Below are 14444 nucleotides of genomic sequence, written 5' to 3'. Positions count from 1 at the left end.
AGACACAAAGTATTTGTTTAATTTCTCTGCCATTTCCTTTTTCCCCGTTATAAATTCTCCCCTCTCTGTGTGTAAGGGACCCACATTTGCCTTCACCAGTCTTTTCCTTTCCACATACCTATAGAAGCTTTTACAGTCTGTTTGTATGTTTCTCGCTAGTTTACTCTCATATTCTATTTTCCCTCTTTATCAATTTCTTGGTCCTCCTTTGCTGAATTCTAAAATGCTCCCAATCCTCAGGCTTACTGCTTTTTCTGGCGTCTTTCTCTGCCTCTTTCTTTGATTTAATACTATCTTTAATTTCTCTTGTTAATCTCTATTATCCAGCTTTAGTCAGTGCCTTTAGAAAGATGCTGTGAGAATTGTAGATTCATTAATCTCGAATCTCTCTGTATACGGCCCCCTCTCCATCTTTCTCACACATTAGTTTTATTGATTGCTGCAACAGCCACTTTCTGAAGATTGCGGTCTAACAGGCGAGCTGTGTGATCATTTGGAAAAGAATGTTGGTCTGATTCTGTGTTGCCGATGTTGGGGAGAGTATCAGTGTGTCCCATCCACAGGATGCACTGCAGCAACTCGCCAAGGCTTCTTCGACAGCACCTCCCAAACCCACCACCTCCACCACCCAGAAGGACAAGGGCAGCAGATGCATGGGAACACCGTCACCTCCAAGTTCCCCTCCGAGTCACACACCATCCCGTCTTATAATCAGAGAATCGTAGAACCTTACAGCACTGAAGGAGGCCATTCGGCCCATCGTGCCTGTGCCGGCTCTTTGAAAGAGCTATCCAATTAATCCCACTCCCCCGCTCTTTCCCCATAGCCCTGCAAATTTTTCCTTTTCAAGTATTTATCGAATTCCCTTTTGAAAGTTATTATTGAATCTGCTTCCACCGCCCTTTCAGGCAGCGCATTCCAGATCATGACAACTCGCTGCGAAAAAAATTCTCCACATCTCTCCTCTGGTTTTTTGGCCAATTACCTTAAATCTGTGTCCTCTGGTTACTGACCCTCCTGCCACTGGAAACAGTTTCTCCTTATTTACTCCATCAAAACCCTTCATAATTTTGAACTCCTCTATTAAATCTCCCCTCAACCTTCTCTACTCTGAGGAGAACAACCCCAGCTTCTCCAGTCTCTCCACATAACTGAAGTCCCTCATCCCTGGTCCCATTCTGGTAAATTTCCTCTGCACCCTCTCCGGGGCCTCGTCTGTCCTTCACCCGACTGTTGGAATCATCAGAGAATCTGGGAACATTGTGATGGGAGAATACGACCCACATAAAAGCTGATGTGTGACCTCTGATTGTCTGCGGGTCGTCGACTCATTCCCGAAACGCACCTTGTGTGAAATATGTGGAGCTGCCGCTGTCTCTGTCGCTGCTTCACTGCGGAAGGACCCTGACCTGAAGTGAGCCCGAGGGAGCCTTGCCATCTCCTACTGCTTCCTCGCAAACCAGCCGCAGATAAAGCATCATTAGGACCACAGGCTGGGCTGTGGTCTGACACCCAGAGCCCAGGATTATGGCCTGATCGGAAATAAGGGATTGTTTTAACAACGGACTGTAAAAAGAGAACTGCCCCTCGATCATTCCGCCCAGAAAACTCTTCTCCTTTCTCTCTCTCTCTCCTTTTGGGCAATAAATGCCGGCCTCGCCAGCGACACCCACATCCCGAGAATTAATAAACACAAATGATTCTTTCAGAACAACATTCCTGAGAAATTGGCTGATGATAAATTCTGTGATCCAGATATTCCGAATTCTGATACAACAAACTGCACAGTGACGGGGAATCACCCCCAGTGACGGGGAATCACCCCCAGTGACGGGGAATCACCCCCAGTGACGGGGAATCACCCCCAGTGACGGGGAATCACCCCCAGTGACGGGGAATCACCCCCAGTGACGGGGAATCACCGCCAGTGACGGGGAATCACTCCCAGTGACGGGGAATCACCCTCAGTGAGGATAAGGTGGGATCTTACAGTTGTGTTTCCAATTCCTGTGTAGTTTTACAATTCAGGTCTCTAAATATTTTAGTGGTGTGAAGCTATTTTTAGTTAGACAGAGCGAGAATCATTCCTCGACACTACAGCGATATAATTAACCAGCTGTCTAACCGTCCAGCACAGAGTGCAGTGAGATGGAGCGCGTACAGTTTAATCAAAACTTATCCCTGAGAAAATCAGAGTGGATCGATATTCCTGGATTCCAAGACAGTGTCAAGGGAGCTTTACTCTGTATCTAACCCATGCTGTACCTGCCCTGGGAGTGTTTGATGGGACAGTGTAGAGGGAGCTTTACTCTGTATCTAATCCTGTACCTGCCCTGGGAGTGTTTGATGGGACAGTGTAGAGGGAGCTTTACTCTGTATCTAACCCGTGCTGTACCTGCCCAGGGAGTGTTTGATGGGACAGTGTAGAGGGAGCTTTACTCTGTATCTAACCCGTGCTGTACCTGCCCTGGGAGTGTTTGATGGGACAGTGCAGAGGGAGCTTTACTCTGTATCTAACCCGTGCTGTACCTGCCCTGGGACTGTTTGATGGGACAGTGCAGAGGGAGCTTTATTCTGTATCTAATCCTGTACCTGCCCTGGGTGTGTTTGATGGGACAGTGTGGAGGGAGCTTTACTCTGTATCTAACCCGTGCTGTACCTCCCCAGGGAGTGTTTGATGTGGGACAGTGTAGAGGGAGCTTTACTCTGTATCTAACCTGTGCTGTACCTGCCCTGGGAGTGTTTGATGGGACAGTGTAGAGGGAGCTTTACTCTGTATCTAACCCGTGCTGTACCTGCCCTGGGAGTGTTTGTTGGGACAGTGTAGAGGGAGCTTTACTCTGTATCTAACCCGTGCTGTACCTGCCCTGGGAGTGTTTGATGGGACAGTGTAGATGGGGCCTAACTCTGTATCTAACCCGTGTTGCTCTGTGCCCATTTCCAGGAGAACCCCTACATGTGCAACAACGAGTGTGACGCTCGCACGCCCGAGCTCGCACACCCCCCCGAGCTGATGCTGGATCACGAGGGCAGGATCCCAAACACCTTTTGGCAAAGCGTCTCCTGGAGGAGTTTCCCCGAGCCCCTCCTGGTCAATATCACCCTGTCCTGGGGCAAGACCATCGAGCTGACCGAGGATATCGTCATCACCTTCGAGTCGGGCCGGCCGGAGCAGATGGTCCTGGAGAAATCTCTGGACCACGGCCGGACGTGGCAGCCCTACCAGTTCTACGCTGCCGACTGCCTCAACTCCTTCGGGATGGAGCGGAGAACGGTCCGGGATCTGAGCCCAGCCTCGGTGCTGGACATCATCTGCACGGAGGAGGACTCCAGGGGCTACGTGTGGAAGGTGGACAAGACGGTCCGCTTCGAGATCAGGGAGCGGTTCGCCCTGTTCGGGGGGCCCCTTCTCCGCAACATGGCCTCGCTCTACGGCCAGCTGGACACCACCAAGGACCTGAGGGACTTCTTCACCCTGACCGACCTGCGGGTCAGGCTGCTCCGGCCGGCCACCGGGGCCACCAGCGTCGACCGGCTCAACCTCTCCAAATACTTCTACGCCATCTCCAACGTGGAGATTCACGGACGGTGAGAGCTCCTCGTCACCTCTGCTCAGGGTCACTGATCCCACACTTCACATCCAGGGGGCGCTGTATCAGGACAAACATCTGGGGGATAGTCTATCAGGGCAAACATCTGGGGGACGGTCCATTAGGGCAAACATCTGGGGGACGGTCCATCAGGGCAAACATCTGGGGGACGGTCCATCAGGGCAAACATCTGGGGGATGGTCCATCAGGGCAAACATCTCGGATATACTATCAATTGACATCTGGAGGGCATTCTATCAGGGCTAACATCTGGAGGGAATACTATCATCAATAAGAACAACAACTTGCATTTACATAGCCCCTTTAACGTAGTAAATCATCCCAAGGCACTTCACAGGAGCGATTATCAAACAAAATTTGACACTGAGCCACATCTGGAAATATAGGGACAGGTGAGCAAAAGCTCGGTCAAAGAGGGAGGTTTTAAGGAGCGTCTTAAAGAAGGAGAGAGAGGTGGAGAGGTCGCGAGGTTTCGGGAGGGATTTCCAGACCTTCGGACCTAGACAGCTGAAGGCACGGCTGCCATTGGTGGAGTGATTAAAATTGGGGATGCGTAAGAGGCCAGAATTGGAGAGATCTCGGAGGGTTGTCGGGCTGGAGGAGGTTACAGAGATAGGGAGAGGCGAGGCCATGGAGGGATTTGAAAACAAGGATGAGAATTTTAAAATCGAGGCGTTGCCAATGTAGGTCAGCGAGCACGGGGGTGATGGGAGAACGGGACTTGGTGTGAGTTAGGATACGGGCAGCAGAGTTAGCCTCAGACTGTGGCCGGGGAGAGGGATGGAGTCGGTGTCTGGGGAACAGAGTTTGAGGCGGGGACTGAAGACAATGGCTTCGGTCTTCCCAATATTTAATTGGAGGAAATTTGTGCTCCTCCAGTACTGGCTGTTGGAAAAGCAGCGTGACAAATCAGAGAGAGTGGAGGGGTCGAGAGAGGTGGGGGTGAGGTAGAGCTGGGTGTCGTCAGTGTACATGTGGAACCTGACGTTGTGTTTTCAGATGATGTCACCGGGGGGCAGCCTGTAGATGAGAAATTCTGCACTCAGCATCTGGGAGACTCACTCGAGCTTTTAGTCCAGGAGAATCTTCAGACACTAATTCGAGAACAGGAACAGGAAAATGTTTACGCTGAGGTTAATTTGCCTCCAAGGAACTGTCTGGGTTTCTGCTTAGTTCAGCAAAACGTGCCGAGAACAGCAAATGTGCTGAATGTGTGAGGACCAATCTGCAGATTTTGAAGCTTCACCTTCCCAGTGAGTTAAACAGCGGCCCGATGCTGTTAGCACAGAATCCCCGAGACCAGCGATCTCACACTTTACAACACAGAAACCCTCACAACACACTGGGCCTTTCCACATCGTATTTACTAAAGGGAAATCTTCATCACAGTCACTGTTAATGTCAGCGATGCGATTGTGTCCTTTAGAACATTAAAATATATATTTCACAAGGAGGTGATCCCAGACCGACCTTCCCCAGAAACTGTAAACTCCCATCACAGCGACTAAACCCTCTTCAATGTGATAATGACCAAATAATCTGTTTCATGATGTTGGTTGGTGGATAAACATTGGTCAGGACACCGGGGAGAACTCCCCCGCTCTTCTTTGAAATAATGGCTGTGGGATAAGAACATAAGAACATAACATAAGAAATAGGAGCAGGAGTAGGCCAATCGGCCCCTCGAGCCTGCTCCGCCATTTAATAAGATCATGCCTGATCTGATCCTAACCTCAAATCTAAATTCATGTCCAATTTCCTGCCCGCTCCCCGTAACCCCTAATTCCCTTCACTTCTTGGAAACTGTCTATTTCTGCTTTGAATTTGTTCAATGATGTAGCTTCCACAGCTTCCTGGGGCAGCAAATTCCACAGACCCACCACCCTCTGAGTGAAGAAGTTTCTCCTCATCTCAGTTTTGAAAGAGCAGCCCCTTATTCTAAGATTATGCCCCCTAGTTCTAGTTTCACCCATCCTTGGGAACATCCTTACCGCATCCACCCGATCAAGCCCCTTCACAATCTTATATGTTTCAATAAGATCGCCTCTCATTCTTCTGAACTCCAATGAGTAGAGTCCCAATCGACTCAACCTCTCCTCATCCCCGGGATTAACCGAGTGAACCTTCTTTGTACTGCCTCGAGAGCAAGTATGTCTTTTCTTAAGTATGGACACCAAAACTGTATGCAGTATTCCAGGTGCGGTCTCACCAATACCTTATATAACTGCAGCAATACCTCCCTGTTTTTATATTCTATCCCCCTAGCGATAAACGCCAACATTCCGTTGGCCTTCTTGATCACCTGCTGCACCTGCATACTAACCTTTTGATTTTCTTGCACTTGGACCCCCAGATCCCTTTGTACTGCAGTACTTTCCAGTCTCTTGCCATCAAGAAAATAACTTGCTCTCTGGTTTTTCCTGCCAAAGTGCATAACCTCACATTTTCCAATATTGTATTGCATCTGCCAAATCTCCGCCCACTCACCCAGCCTGTCTATATCCCCCTGCAGGTTTTTTATGTCCTCCTCACTCTCTACTTTCCCTCCCATCTTTGTATCATCTGCAAACTTCGATATGTTGCACTCGGTCCCCTCCTCCAAATCGTTAATATAGATTGTAAAGAGTTGGGGACCCAGCACCGACCCCTGCGGAACACCACTGGCTACTGGTTGCCAGTCCGAGAATGAACCATTTATCCCAACTCTCTGCTTCCTGTTAGATAACCAATCCTCCACCCATGCCAGAATATTACCCCCAATCCAGTGATTCTTTATCTTGAGCAATAATCTTTTATGTGGCACCTTGTCGAATGCCTTCTGGAAGTCTAAATACACTACGTCCACTGGTTCCCCTTTATCCACCCTGTACATTATGTCCTCAAAGAACTCAAGCAGATTTGTCAGACATGACTTCCCCTTCGTAAAGCCATGCTGACTTTGTCCTATTAAATTATGCTTATCCAAATGTTCTGCTACTGTCTCCTTAATAATAGACTCCAAAATTTTACCCACCACAGATGTTAGGCTAACTGGTCTATAATTTCCAGCCTTCTGTCTACTACCTTTTTAAATAAGGGTGTTACATTTTCAGTTTTCCAATCTGCCGGGACCTTTGCCGAGTCCAGAGAATTTCGGAAAATTATTACCAAAGCATCCACAATCCCCACTGCCACTTCCCTCAAGACCCGAGGATCTTTTACCCCCACCTCGGGTTAACATCTCTTCCAAAAGACAGTATCTCCGACAGTGCAGCACTCCCTCAGTACTGACCCTCCGACAGTGCAGCACTCCCTCAGTACTGACCCTCCGACAGTGCAGCACTCCCTCAGTACTGACCCTCCGACAGTGCAGCACTCCCTCAGTACTGACCCTCCCAACAGTGCAGCACTCCCTCAGTAGTGACCCTCCGACAGTGCAGCACTTCCTCAGTACTGACCCTCCGACAGTGCAGCACTCCCTCAGTACTGACCCTCCGACAGTGCAGCACTCCCTCAGTAATGACCATCCGACAGTGCAGCGCTCCATCAGTACTGACCCTCCGACAGTGCAGCGCTCCCTCAGTACTGACCCTCCGACAGTGCAGCGCTCCCTCAGTACTGACCCTCCGACAGTGCAGCGCTCCCTCAGTACTGACCCTCCGACAGTGCAGCGCTCCCTCAGTACTGACCCTCCGACAGTGCAGCGCTCCCTCAGTACTGACCCTCCGACAGTGCAGCGCTCCCTCAGTACTGACCCTCCGACAGTGCAGCACTCCCTCAGTAATGACCCTCCGACAGTGCAGCGCTCCCTCAGTACTGACCCTCCGACAGTGCAGCGCTCCCTCAGTACTGACCCTCCGACAGTGCAGCGCTCCCTCAGTACTGACCCTCCGACAGTGCAGCGCTCCCTCAGTACTGACCCTCCGACAGTGCAGCGCTCCCTCAGTACTGACCCTCTGACAGTGCAGCGCTCCCTCAGTACTGACCCTCTGACAGTACAGCACTCCCTCAGTACTGACCCTCTGACAGTGCAGCATTCCCATAATACTGACACCGGGGAGTGCCGGCCTGGATTATTTGCTCAAGTCTCTGGAGCGGGGCTTGAACTTATGACCTTCTGACTCAGAGGCGAGATCTCAATATCACATTGCTGTTTGTGGGATCTTGCTGTGCGTAAATTGGCTGCTGTGTTTCCTACATTACAACAGTGACTACACTTCAAATTTACTTTATTGGCTGTAAAGCACTTTGGGACGTCCTGAGGTGGCGAAAGGCTCTGTAGAAATGGGAGTTCTTTCTCTTTTTAGGGTTGACCCATGTTCCTGGTCTCTGCTGCTCCAGTCAGTGGGAATTGCCCTGTGCTGGGAATTGCCCTGTGCTGGGAATTGCCCTGTGCTGGGAATTGCCCTGTGCTGGGAATTGCCCTGTGCTGGGAATTGCCCTGTGCTGGGAATTGCCCTGTGCTGGGAACTGCCCTGTGCTGGGAACTGCCCTGTGCTGGGAACTGCCCTGTGCTGGGAACTGCCCTGTGCTGGAAATAGTCCTGTGCTGGAAATAGTCCTGTGCTGGGAACTGCCCCGTGCTGGGAACTGCCCCATGCTGGGAATCACTCTGTACTGGGTTTGTCGTCCTGTGCAGTTCGGGCCTGAGATCTTGTCACTGGGTCCAGTTTGGGGAAAGGGGAGACTGTGTGAGGGGATCACAGGCTGCCCATGTTCTGCAGGAAGGGGTTTGCATCAGTTTAAAATTCTGCAATGACCTTTAACTGGGATCCAGGACCTTCCTGTGATGGAGACACCAGGAACCTAAGCTGGTAAAGGGAGAGCTGAGCCCCGGAGCAGAGAGTCCGGTGTGTAACGGAGCTGCTCGGGATCATTTTAAACCAGCTTGTCCCCTTGTTTTTTTGCCAGGTGTAAGTGCAATCTTCACGCCAACAACTGTGTCCTGGAGAAGGGGAAGCTGAGTTGCGAGTGTGAGCACAACACGACGGGGCCGGACTGCGGGAGATGCAAGAAAGGCTTTCAAGGCCGGCCGTGGAGAGCCGGCTCGTACCTCCCGATCCCCAAAGGGACGGCCAATATCTGTGAGTAACGAGGGCTTCTCCGGCCCTGCCTGATACCGGCGGCACCTTGGGTTTCGGTTCAGATTTCATTCTAATTCCAACTCCCGGCAATGCACCGATTCCAAAATAGAAGCAAATGGATGTTTGTGAATGAATTAATGTGTAAACAGAGACTCAGAGCGGGAGATTGGACAGAGACAGAGAACAGGAATAAGGACTGACTCCAGGGGGAGGGGACCACGAGGGGGAGGGGAAGGGGGTCCGGAGGGGGCGATAGTCAGTCCCCAGGGTGTGAATTTCCCCCGCGGCCCCTTTCTCTGTCGATCCCCAGGGTGTGAATTTCCCCCCCGGCCCCTTTCTCTGTCGATCCCCGGGGTGTGAATTTCCCCCCCGGCCCCTTTCACTGTCGATCCCCGGGGTGTGAATTTCCCCCCCGGCCCCTTTGACTGTCGATCCCCGGGGTGTGAATTTCCCCCGCGGCCCCTTTCACTGTCGATCCCCGGGGTGTGAATTTCCCCCGCGGCCCCTTTCTCAGTCGATCCCCATGGTGTGAATTTCCCCCGCGGCCCCTTTCTCTGTCGATCCCCAGGGTGTGAATTTCCCCCCCGGCCCCTTTCACTGTCGATCCCCGGGGTGTGAATTTCCCCCGCGGCCCCTTTCACTGTCGATCCCCGAGGGTGTGAATTTCCCCCGCGGCCCCTTTCTCTGTCGATCCCCAGGGTGTGAATTTCCCCCCTGGCCCCTTTCTCTGTCGATCCCCGGGGTGTGAATTTCCCCCCTGGCCCCTTTCTCTGTCGATCCCCAGGGTGTGAATTTCCCCCCCGGCCCCTTTCTCTGTCGATCCCCAGGGTGTGAATTTCCCCCCTGGCCCCTTTCTCTGTCGATCCCCAGGGTGTGAATTTCCCCCCTGGCCCCTTTCTCTGTCGATCCCCGAGGGTGTGAATTTCCCCCCTGGCCCCTTTCTCTGTCGATCCCCAGGGTGTGAATTTCCCCCCTGGCCCCTTTCTCTGTCGATCCCCAGGGTGTGAATTTCCCCCCTGGCCCCTTTCTCTGTCGATCCCCGAGGGTGTGAATTTCCCCCGCGGCCCCTTTCTCTGTCGATCCCCGAGGGTGTGAATTTCCCCCGCGGCCCCTTTCTCTGTCGATCCCCGATTCCAGGAGCCGGTTGAACGGAGGCGGCGATGGCGGCCCCATCGAGAGCCCAGGCCGCACTGCACTCTGGGAGATTGAGTCCCATGATCCTGTGACCCCGGGGGCCGTGTGAACCCGTGACCCCGGGGGCCGTGTGACCCCGTGACCCCGGGGGCCGTGTGACCCCGTGACCCCGGGGGCCGTGTGACCCGGTGACCCCGGGGGCCGTGTGACCCGGTGACCCCGGGGGCCATGTGACCCCGTGACCCCAGGGGGCCGTGTGACCCCGGGGGCCGTGTGACCCAGTGACCCCAGGGGCCGTGTGTTGGCCGCTGATTCTCAGTATCCGGGGGGGAGGGGCGGAGCATCAATTCCTCAAGGTGGGGCTCAGTCTGTGATTGTGACTCCTGGATTATCCCCAAACCCCCTCCCCAACCGACAACCCCTCCCCCCCAAACCCCCTCCCTAACCGACAACCCCTCCCCCCAAACCCCCTCCCCAACCGACAACCCCTCCCCCGCAAACCCCCTCCCCAACCGACAACCCCTCCCCCAAGCCCCCTCCCCAACCGACAACCCCTCCCCCCCAAACCCCCTCCCCAACCGACAACCCCTCCCCCCAAACCCCCTCCCCAACCGACAACCCCCTCCCCAACCGACAACCCCTCCCCCCAAACCCCCCTCCCCAACCTACAACCCCTCCCCTCAAACCCCCTCCCAAACCGACAATCCGTCCCCCCCAAACCCCCTCCCCAACCGACAACCCCTCCCCCCAAACCCCCTCCCCAGCTGACAACCCCTCCCCCCCCAAACCCCTTCCCCAACCGACAACCCCTCCCCCCAAACCCCCTCCCCAACCGACAATCCCAACCCCTCAAACCATCTCCCCAACCGACAATCCCTCCCCCAACCCACCCTTCTTCCTCCCCCAACCCATCCAATCCCCTTCCCATTTCTCTCCTCTCCCCTCCCCTCCTCTTCCAATCTCCAATCCACCTCCATTCCCCCCTCCCTCTTCACCCCACCTCCTCCCCGTCTCCCCTCCTCCCCCTCTCTCCTTTGCATTCCCCTCTCCTTTCCCCTCCCTCTCAAATCTCTACTCCGCCTCCACTCCCCCTCCCCTCTCCTCCCCCTCTCTGGTCTTCCCTTCCCATTCCTTTCCCCTCCCCCTCCAATCTCTACTCCACCTCCAATACCCCTCCCCCTCCACTCCCACTCCACTCCCCCTCCTCTACTTCTCCCCCTCGCCCTCTCTCCCCTCTCCCCTCCTCCTGTTCCTCTCCCCAATCCTCCCCCTCTGCTCCCTCCTCTCCCCTCTCCCTCTCTCTCCCCCTCCCCCTCCCTTCACTCTGAAGAAGTCTCCTTTCACTGTAATGTGTTTACGTTGTGTTCTGACACATTGTTCCACTAAAATACTTTATAATCCGTGTTCGACACAAACACCTGAACTCAGGCCCTGATTTTTGTTTCCGTTTCCCTCTCCAGGCCTCCCGAACACCGTCCCCAGTGACCGTAAGTAGGACCTACGCTCTCTGACCTGAGACCTGCTGACCCAGAGCCCATTTCTGTATCTGGAGCGAACCTTCCCCTCGACCCCCACCTCTTGTCTCACTGACCGTGGAACAGGTGTAGGTGTGAACAGGGACTGAGTGTGGAACAGGTGTAGGTGTGAACAGGGACTGAGTGTGGAACAGGTGTAGGTGTGAACAGGGAGTGAGTGTGGAACAGGTGTAGGTGTGAACAGGGACTAAGTGTGGAACAGGTGTAGGTGTGAACAGGGACGAAGTGTGGAACAGGTGTCGGTGTGAACAGGGACGAAGTGTGGAACAGGTGTAGGTGTGAACAGGGACGAAGTGTGGAACAGGTGTAGGTGTGAACAGGGATGAAGTGTGGAACAGGTGTAGGTGTGAACAGGGAGTGAGTGTGGAACAGGTGTAGGTGTGAACAGGGACTAAGTGTGGAACAGGTGTAGGTGGGAACAGGGACTGAGTGTGGAACAGGTGTAGGTGTGAACAGGGACTGAGTGTGGAACAGGTGTAGGTGGGAACAGGGACTGAGTGTGGAACAGGTGCAGGTGTGAACAGGGACTGAGTGTGGAACAGGTGTAGGTGTGAACAGGGAGTGAGTGTGGAACAGGTGCAGGTGTGAACAGGGACTGAGTGTGGAACAGGTGTAGGTGAACAGGGACTGAGTGTGGACCAGGTGTCGGTGTGAACAGGGACTGAGTGTGGAACAGGTGTAGGTGTGAACAGGGACTGAGTGTGGAACAGGTGTAGGTGTGAACAGGGAGTGAGTGTGGAACAGGTGTAGGTGTGAACAGGGAGTGAGTGTGGAACAGGTGTAGGTGTGAACAGGGACTGAGTGTGGAACAGGTGTAGGTGTGAACAGGGACTGAGTGTGGAACAGGTGTAGGTGTGAACAGGGACTGAGTGTGTTTGTGGAAAGCTGTCTGGTTCCTGATACCGAGATCAATCGGGACCTGTTGTAATCCCGTTCTCCCAGATACAGAAATGGGAACTGGACGAGTGTCTCTCGGCCTCAATCTCTTCACCTTCGTTTCCCGTATTTTGCATGAACTCGTTCCCGTTTATTTAACCCTTCGCATGCTGTCCGTGTCATTCCAAACCATCGGCTGCATTCAGCACCCAAATCAACACCCATACTGACCGGGACAGAGTGTCCATAACTCACCGTACTGACCGGGAGAGAGTGTCCATAACTCCCCGTACTGACCGGGAGCAGAGTGTCCATAACTCCCCGTACTGACCGGGAGCAGAGTGTCCATAACTCCCCGTACTGACTGGGAGCAGAGTGTCCATAACTCCCCGTACTGACCGGAGCAGAGTGTCCATAACTCCCTGTACTGACTGGGAGCAGAGTGTCCATAACTCCCCGTACTGACCGGGAGCAGAGTGTCCATAACTCCCCGTACTGACCGGAGCAGAGTGTCCATAACTCCCTGTACTGACCGGGAGCAGAGTGTCCATAACTCCCCGTACTGACCGGGAGCAGAGTGTCCATAACTCCCCGTACTGACCGGGAGCAGAGTGTCCATAACTCCCCGTACTGACCGGGAGCAGAGTGTCCATAACTCCCCGTACTGACCGGGAGCAGAGTGTCCATAACTCCCCGTACTGACCGGGAGCAGAGTGTCCATAACTCCACGTACTGACCGGGAGCAGAGTGTCCATAACTCCCCGTACTGACCGGGGACAGAGTGTCCATAACTCCCCGTACTGACCGGGAGCAGAGTGTCCATAACTCCCCGTACTGACCGGGAGCAGAGTGTCCATAACTCCCCGTACTGACCGGGAGCAGAGTGTCCATAACTCCCAGTACTGACCGGGAGCAGAGTGTCCATAACTCCCCGTACTGACCGGGAGCAGAGTGTCCATAACTCCCCGTACTGACCGGGAGCAGAGTGTCCATAACTCCCCGTACTGACCGGGACAGAGTGTCCATAACTCCCCGTACTGACCGGGACAGAGTGTCCATAACTCCCCGTACTGACCGGGAGAGAGTGTCCATAACTCCCTGTACTGACCGGGAGCAGAGTGTCCATAACTCCCCGTACTGACTGGGGACAGAGTGTCCATAACTCCCCGTACTGACCGGGAGCAGAGTGTCCATAACTCCCCGTACTGACCGGGAGCAGAGTGTCCATAACTCCCCGTACTGACCGGGAGCAGAGTGTCCATAACTCCCCGTACTGACCGGGAGCAGAGTGTCCATAACTCCCCGTACTGACCGGGACAGAGTGTCCATAACTCCCCGTACTGACCGGGACAGAGTGTCCATAACTCCCCGTACTGACCGGGACAGAGTGTCCATAACTCCCCGTACTGACCGGGAGCAGAGTGTCCATAACTCCCCGTACTGACCGGGACAGAGTGTCCATAACTCCCCGTACTGACCGGGAGCAGAGTGTCCATAACTCCCCGTACTGACCGGGAGCAGAGTGTCCATAACTCCCCGTACTGACCGGGAGCAGAGTGTCCATAACTCCCCGTACTGACCGGGAGCAGAGTGTCCATAACTCCCCGTACTGACCGGGAGCAGAGTGTCCATAACTCCCCGTACTGACCGGGAGCAGAGTGTCCATAACTCCCCGTACTGACCGGGAGCAGAGTGTCCATAACTCCCCGTACTGACCGGGAGCAGAGTGTCCATAACTCCCCGTACTGACCGGGAGCAGAGTGTCCATAACTCCCCGTACTGACCGGGACAGAGTGTCCATAACTCCCCGTACTGACCGGGACAGAGTGTCCATAACTCCCCGTACTGACCGGGACAGAGTGTCCATAACTCCCCGTACTGACCGGGAGAGAGTGTCCATAACTCCCTGTACTGACCGGGAGCAGAGTGTCCATAACTCCCCGTACTGACTGGGGACAGAGTGTCCATAACTCCCCGTACTGACCGGGAGCAGAGTGTCCATAACTCCCCGTACTGACCGGGAGCAGAGTGTCCATAACTCCCCGTACTGACCGGGAGCAGAGTGTCCATAACTCCCCGTACTGACCGGGAGCAGAGTGTCCATAACTCCCCGTACTGACCGGGAGCAGAGTGTCCATAACTCCCCGTACTGACCGGGACAGAGTGTCCATAACTCCCCGTACTGACCGGGACAGAGTGTCCATAACTCCCCGTACTGACCGGGAC

The 14444-nt window shown here is 54.0% G+C and overlaps 1 protein-coding gene across 2 annotated transcripts in view; it reads left to right on the top strand.

Moving 5' to 3' along the window:
* Window positions 1-14444, top strand: part of LOC137312779 (netrin-G1-like) — a 44036-nt gene that overhangs the window by 18726 nt on the left and 10866 nt on the right. For both annotated transcript variants that reach the window (XM_067979213.1, XM_067979212.1), the window contains exons 3-5: window positions 2945-3588; window positions 8501-8673; window positions 11268-11294. In XM_067979213.1, the coding sequence (XP_067835314.1) occupies window positions 2945-3588; window positions 8501-8673; window positions 11268-11294 (844 nt within the window). The remainder of the gene's footprint in view (window positions 1-2944; window positions 3589-8500; window positions 8674-11267; window positions 11295-14444) is intronic.

This window comes from Heptranchias perlo, unplaced genomic scaffold (assembly GCF_035084215.1).
Source record: "Heptranchias perlo isolate sHepPer1 unplaced genomic scaffold, sHepPer1.hap1 HAP1_SCAFFOLD_431, whole genome shotgun sequence".
Classification (NCBI taxonomy): Eukaryota; Metazoa; Chordata; class Chondrichthyes; order Hexanchiformes; family Hexanchidae; genus Heptranchias; species Heptranchias perlo.
Note: the sequence above shows the minus strand (reverse complement) of the source record. Positions and strands in the feature narration are given on the sequence as shown.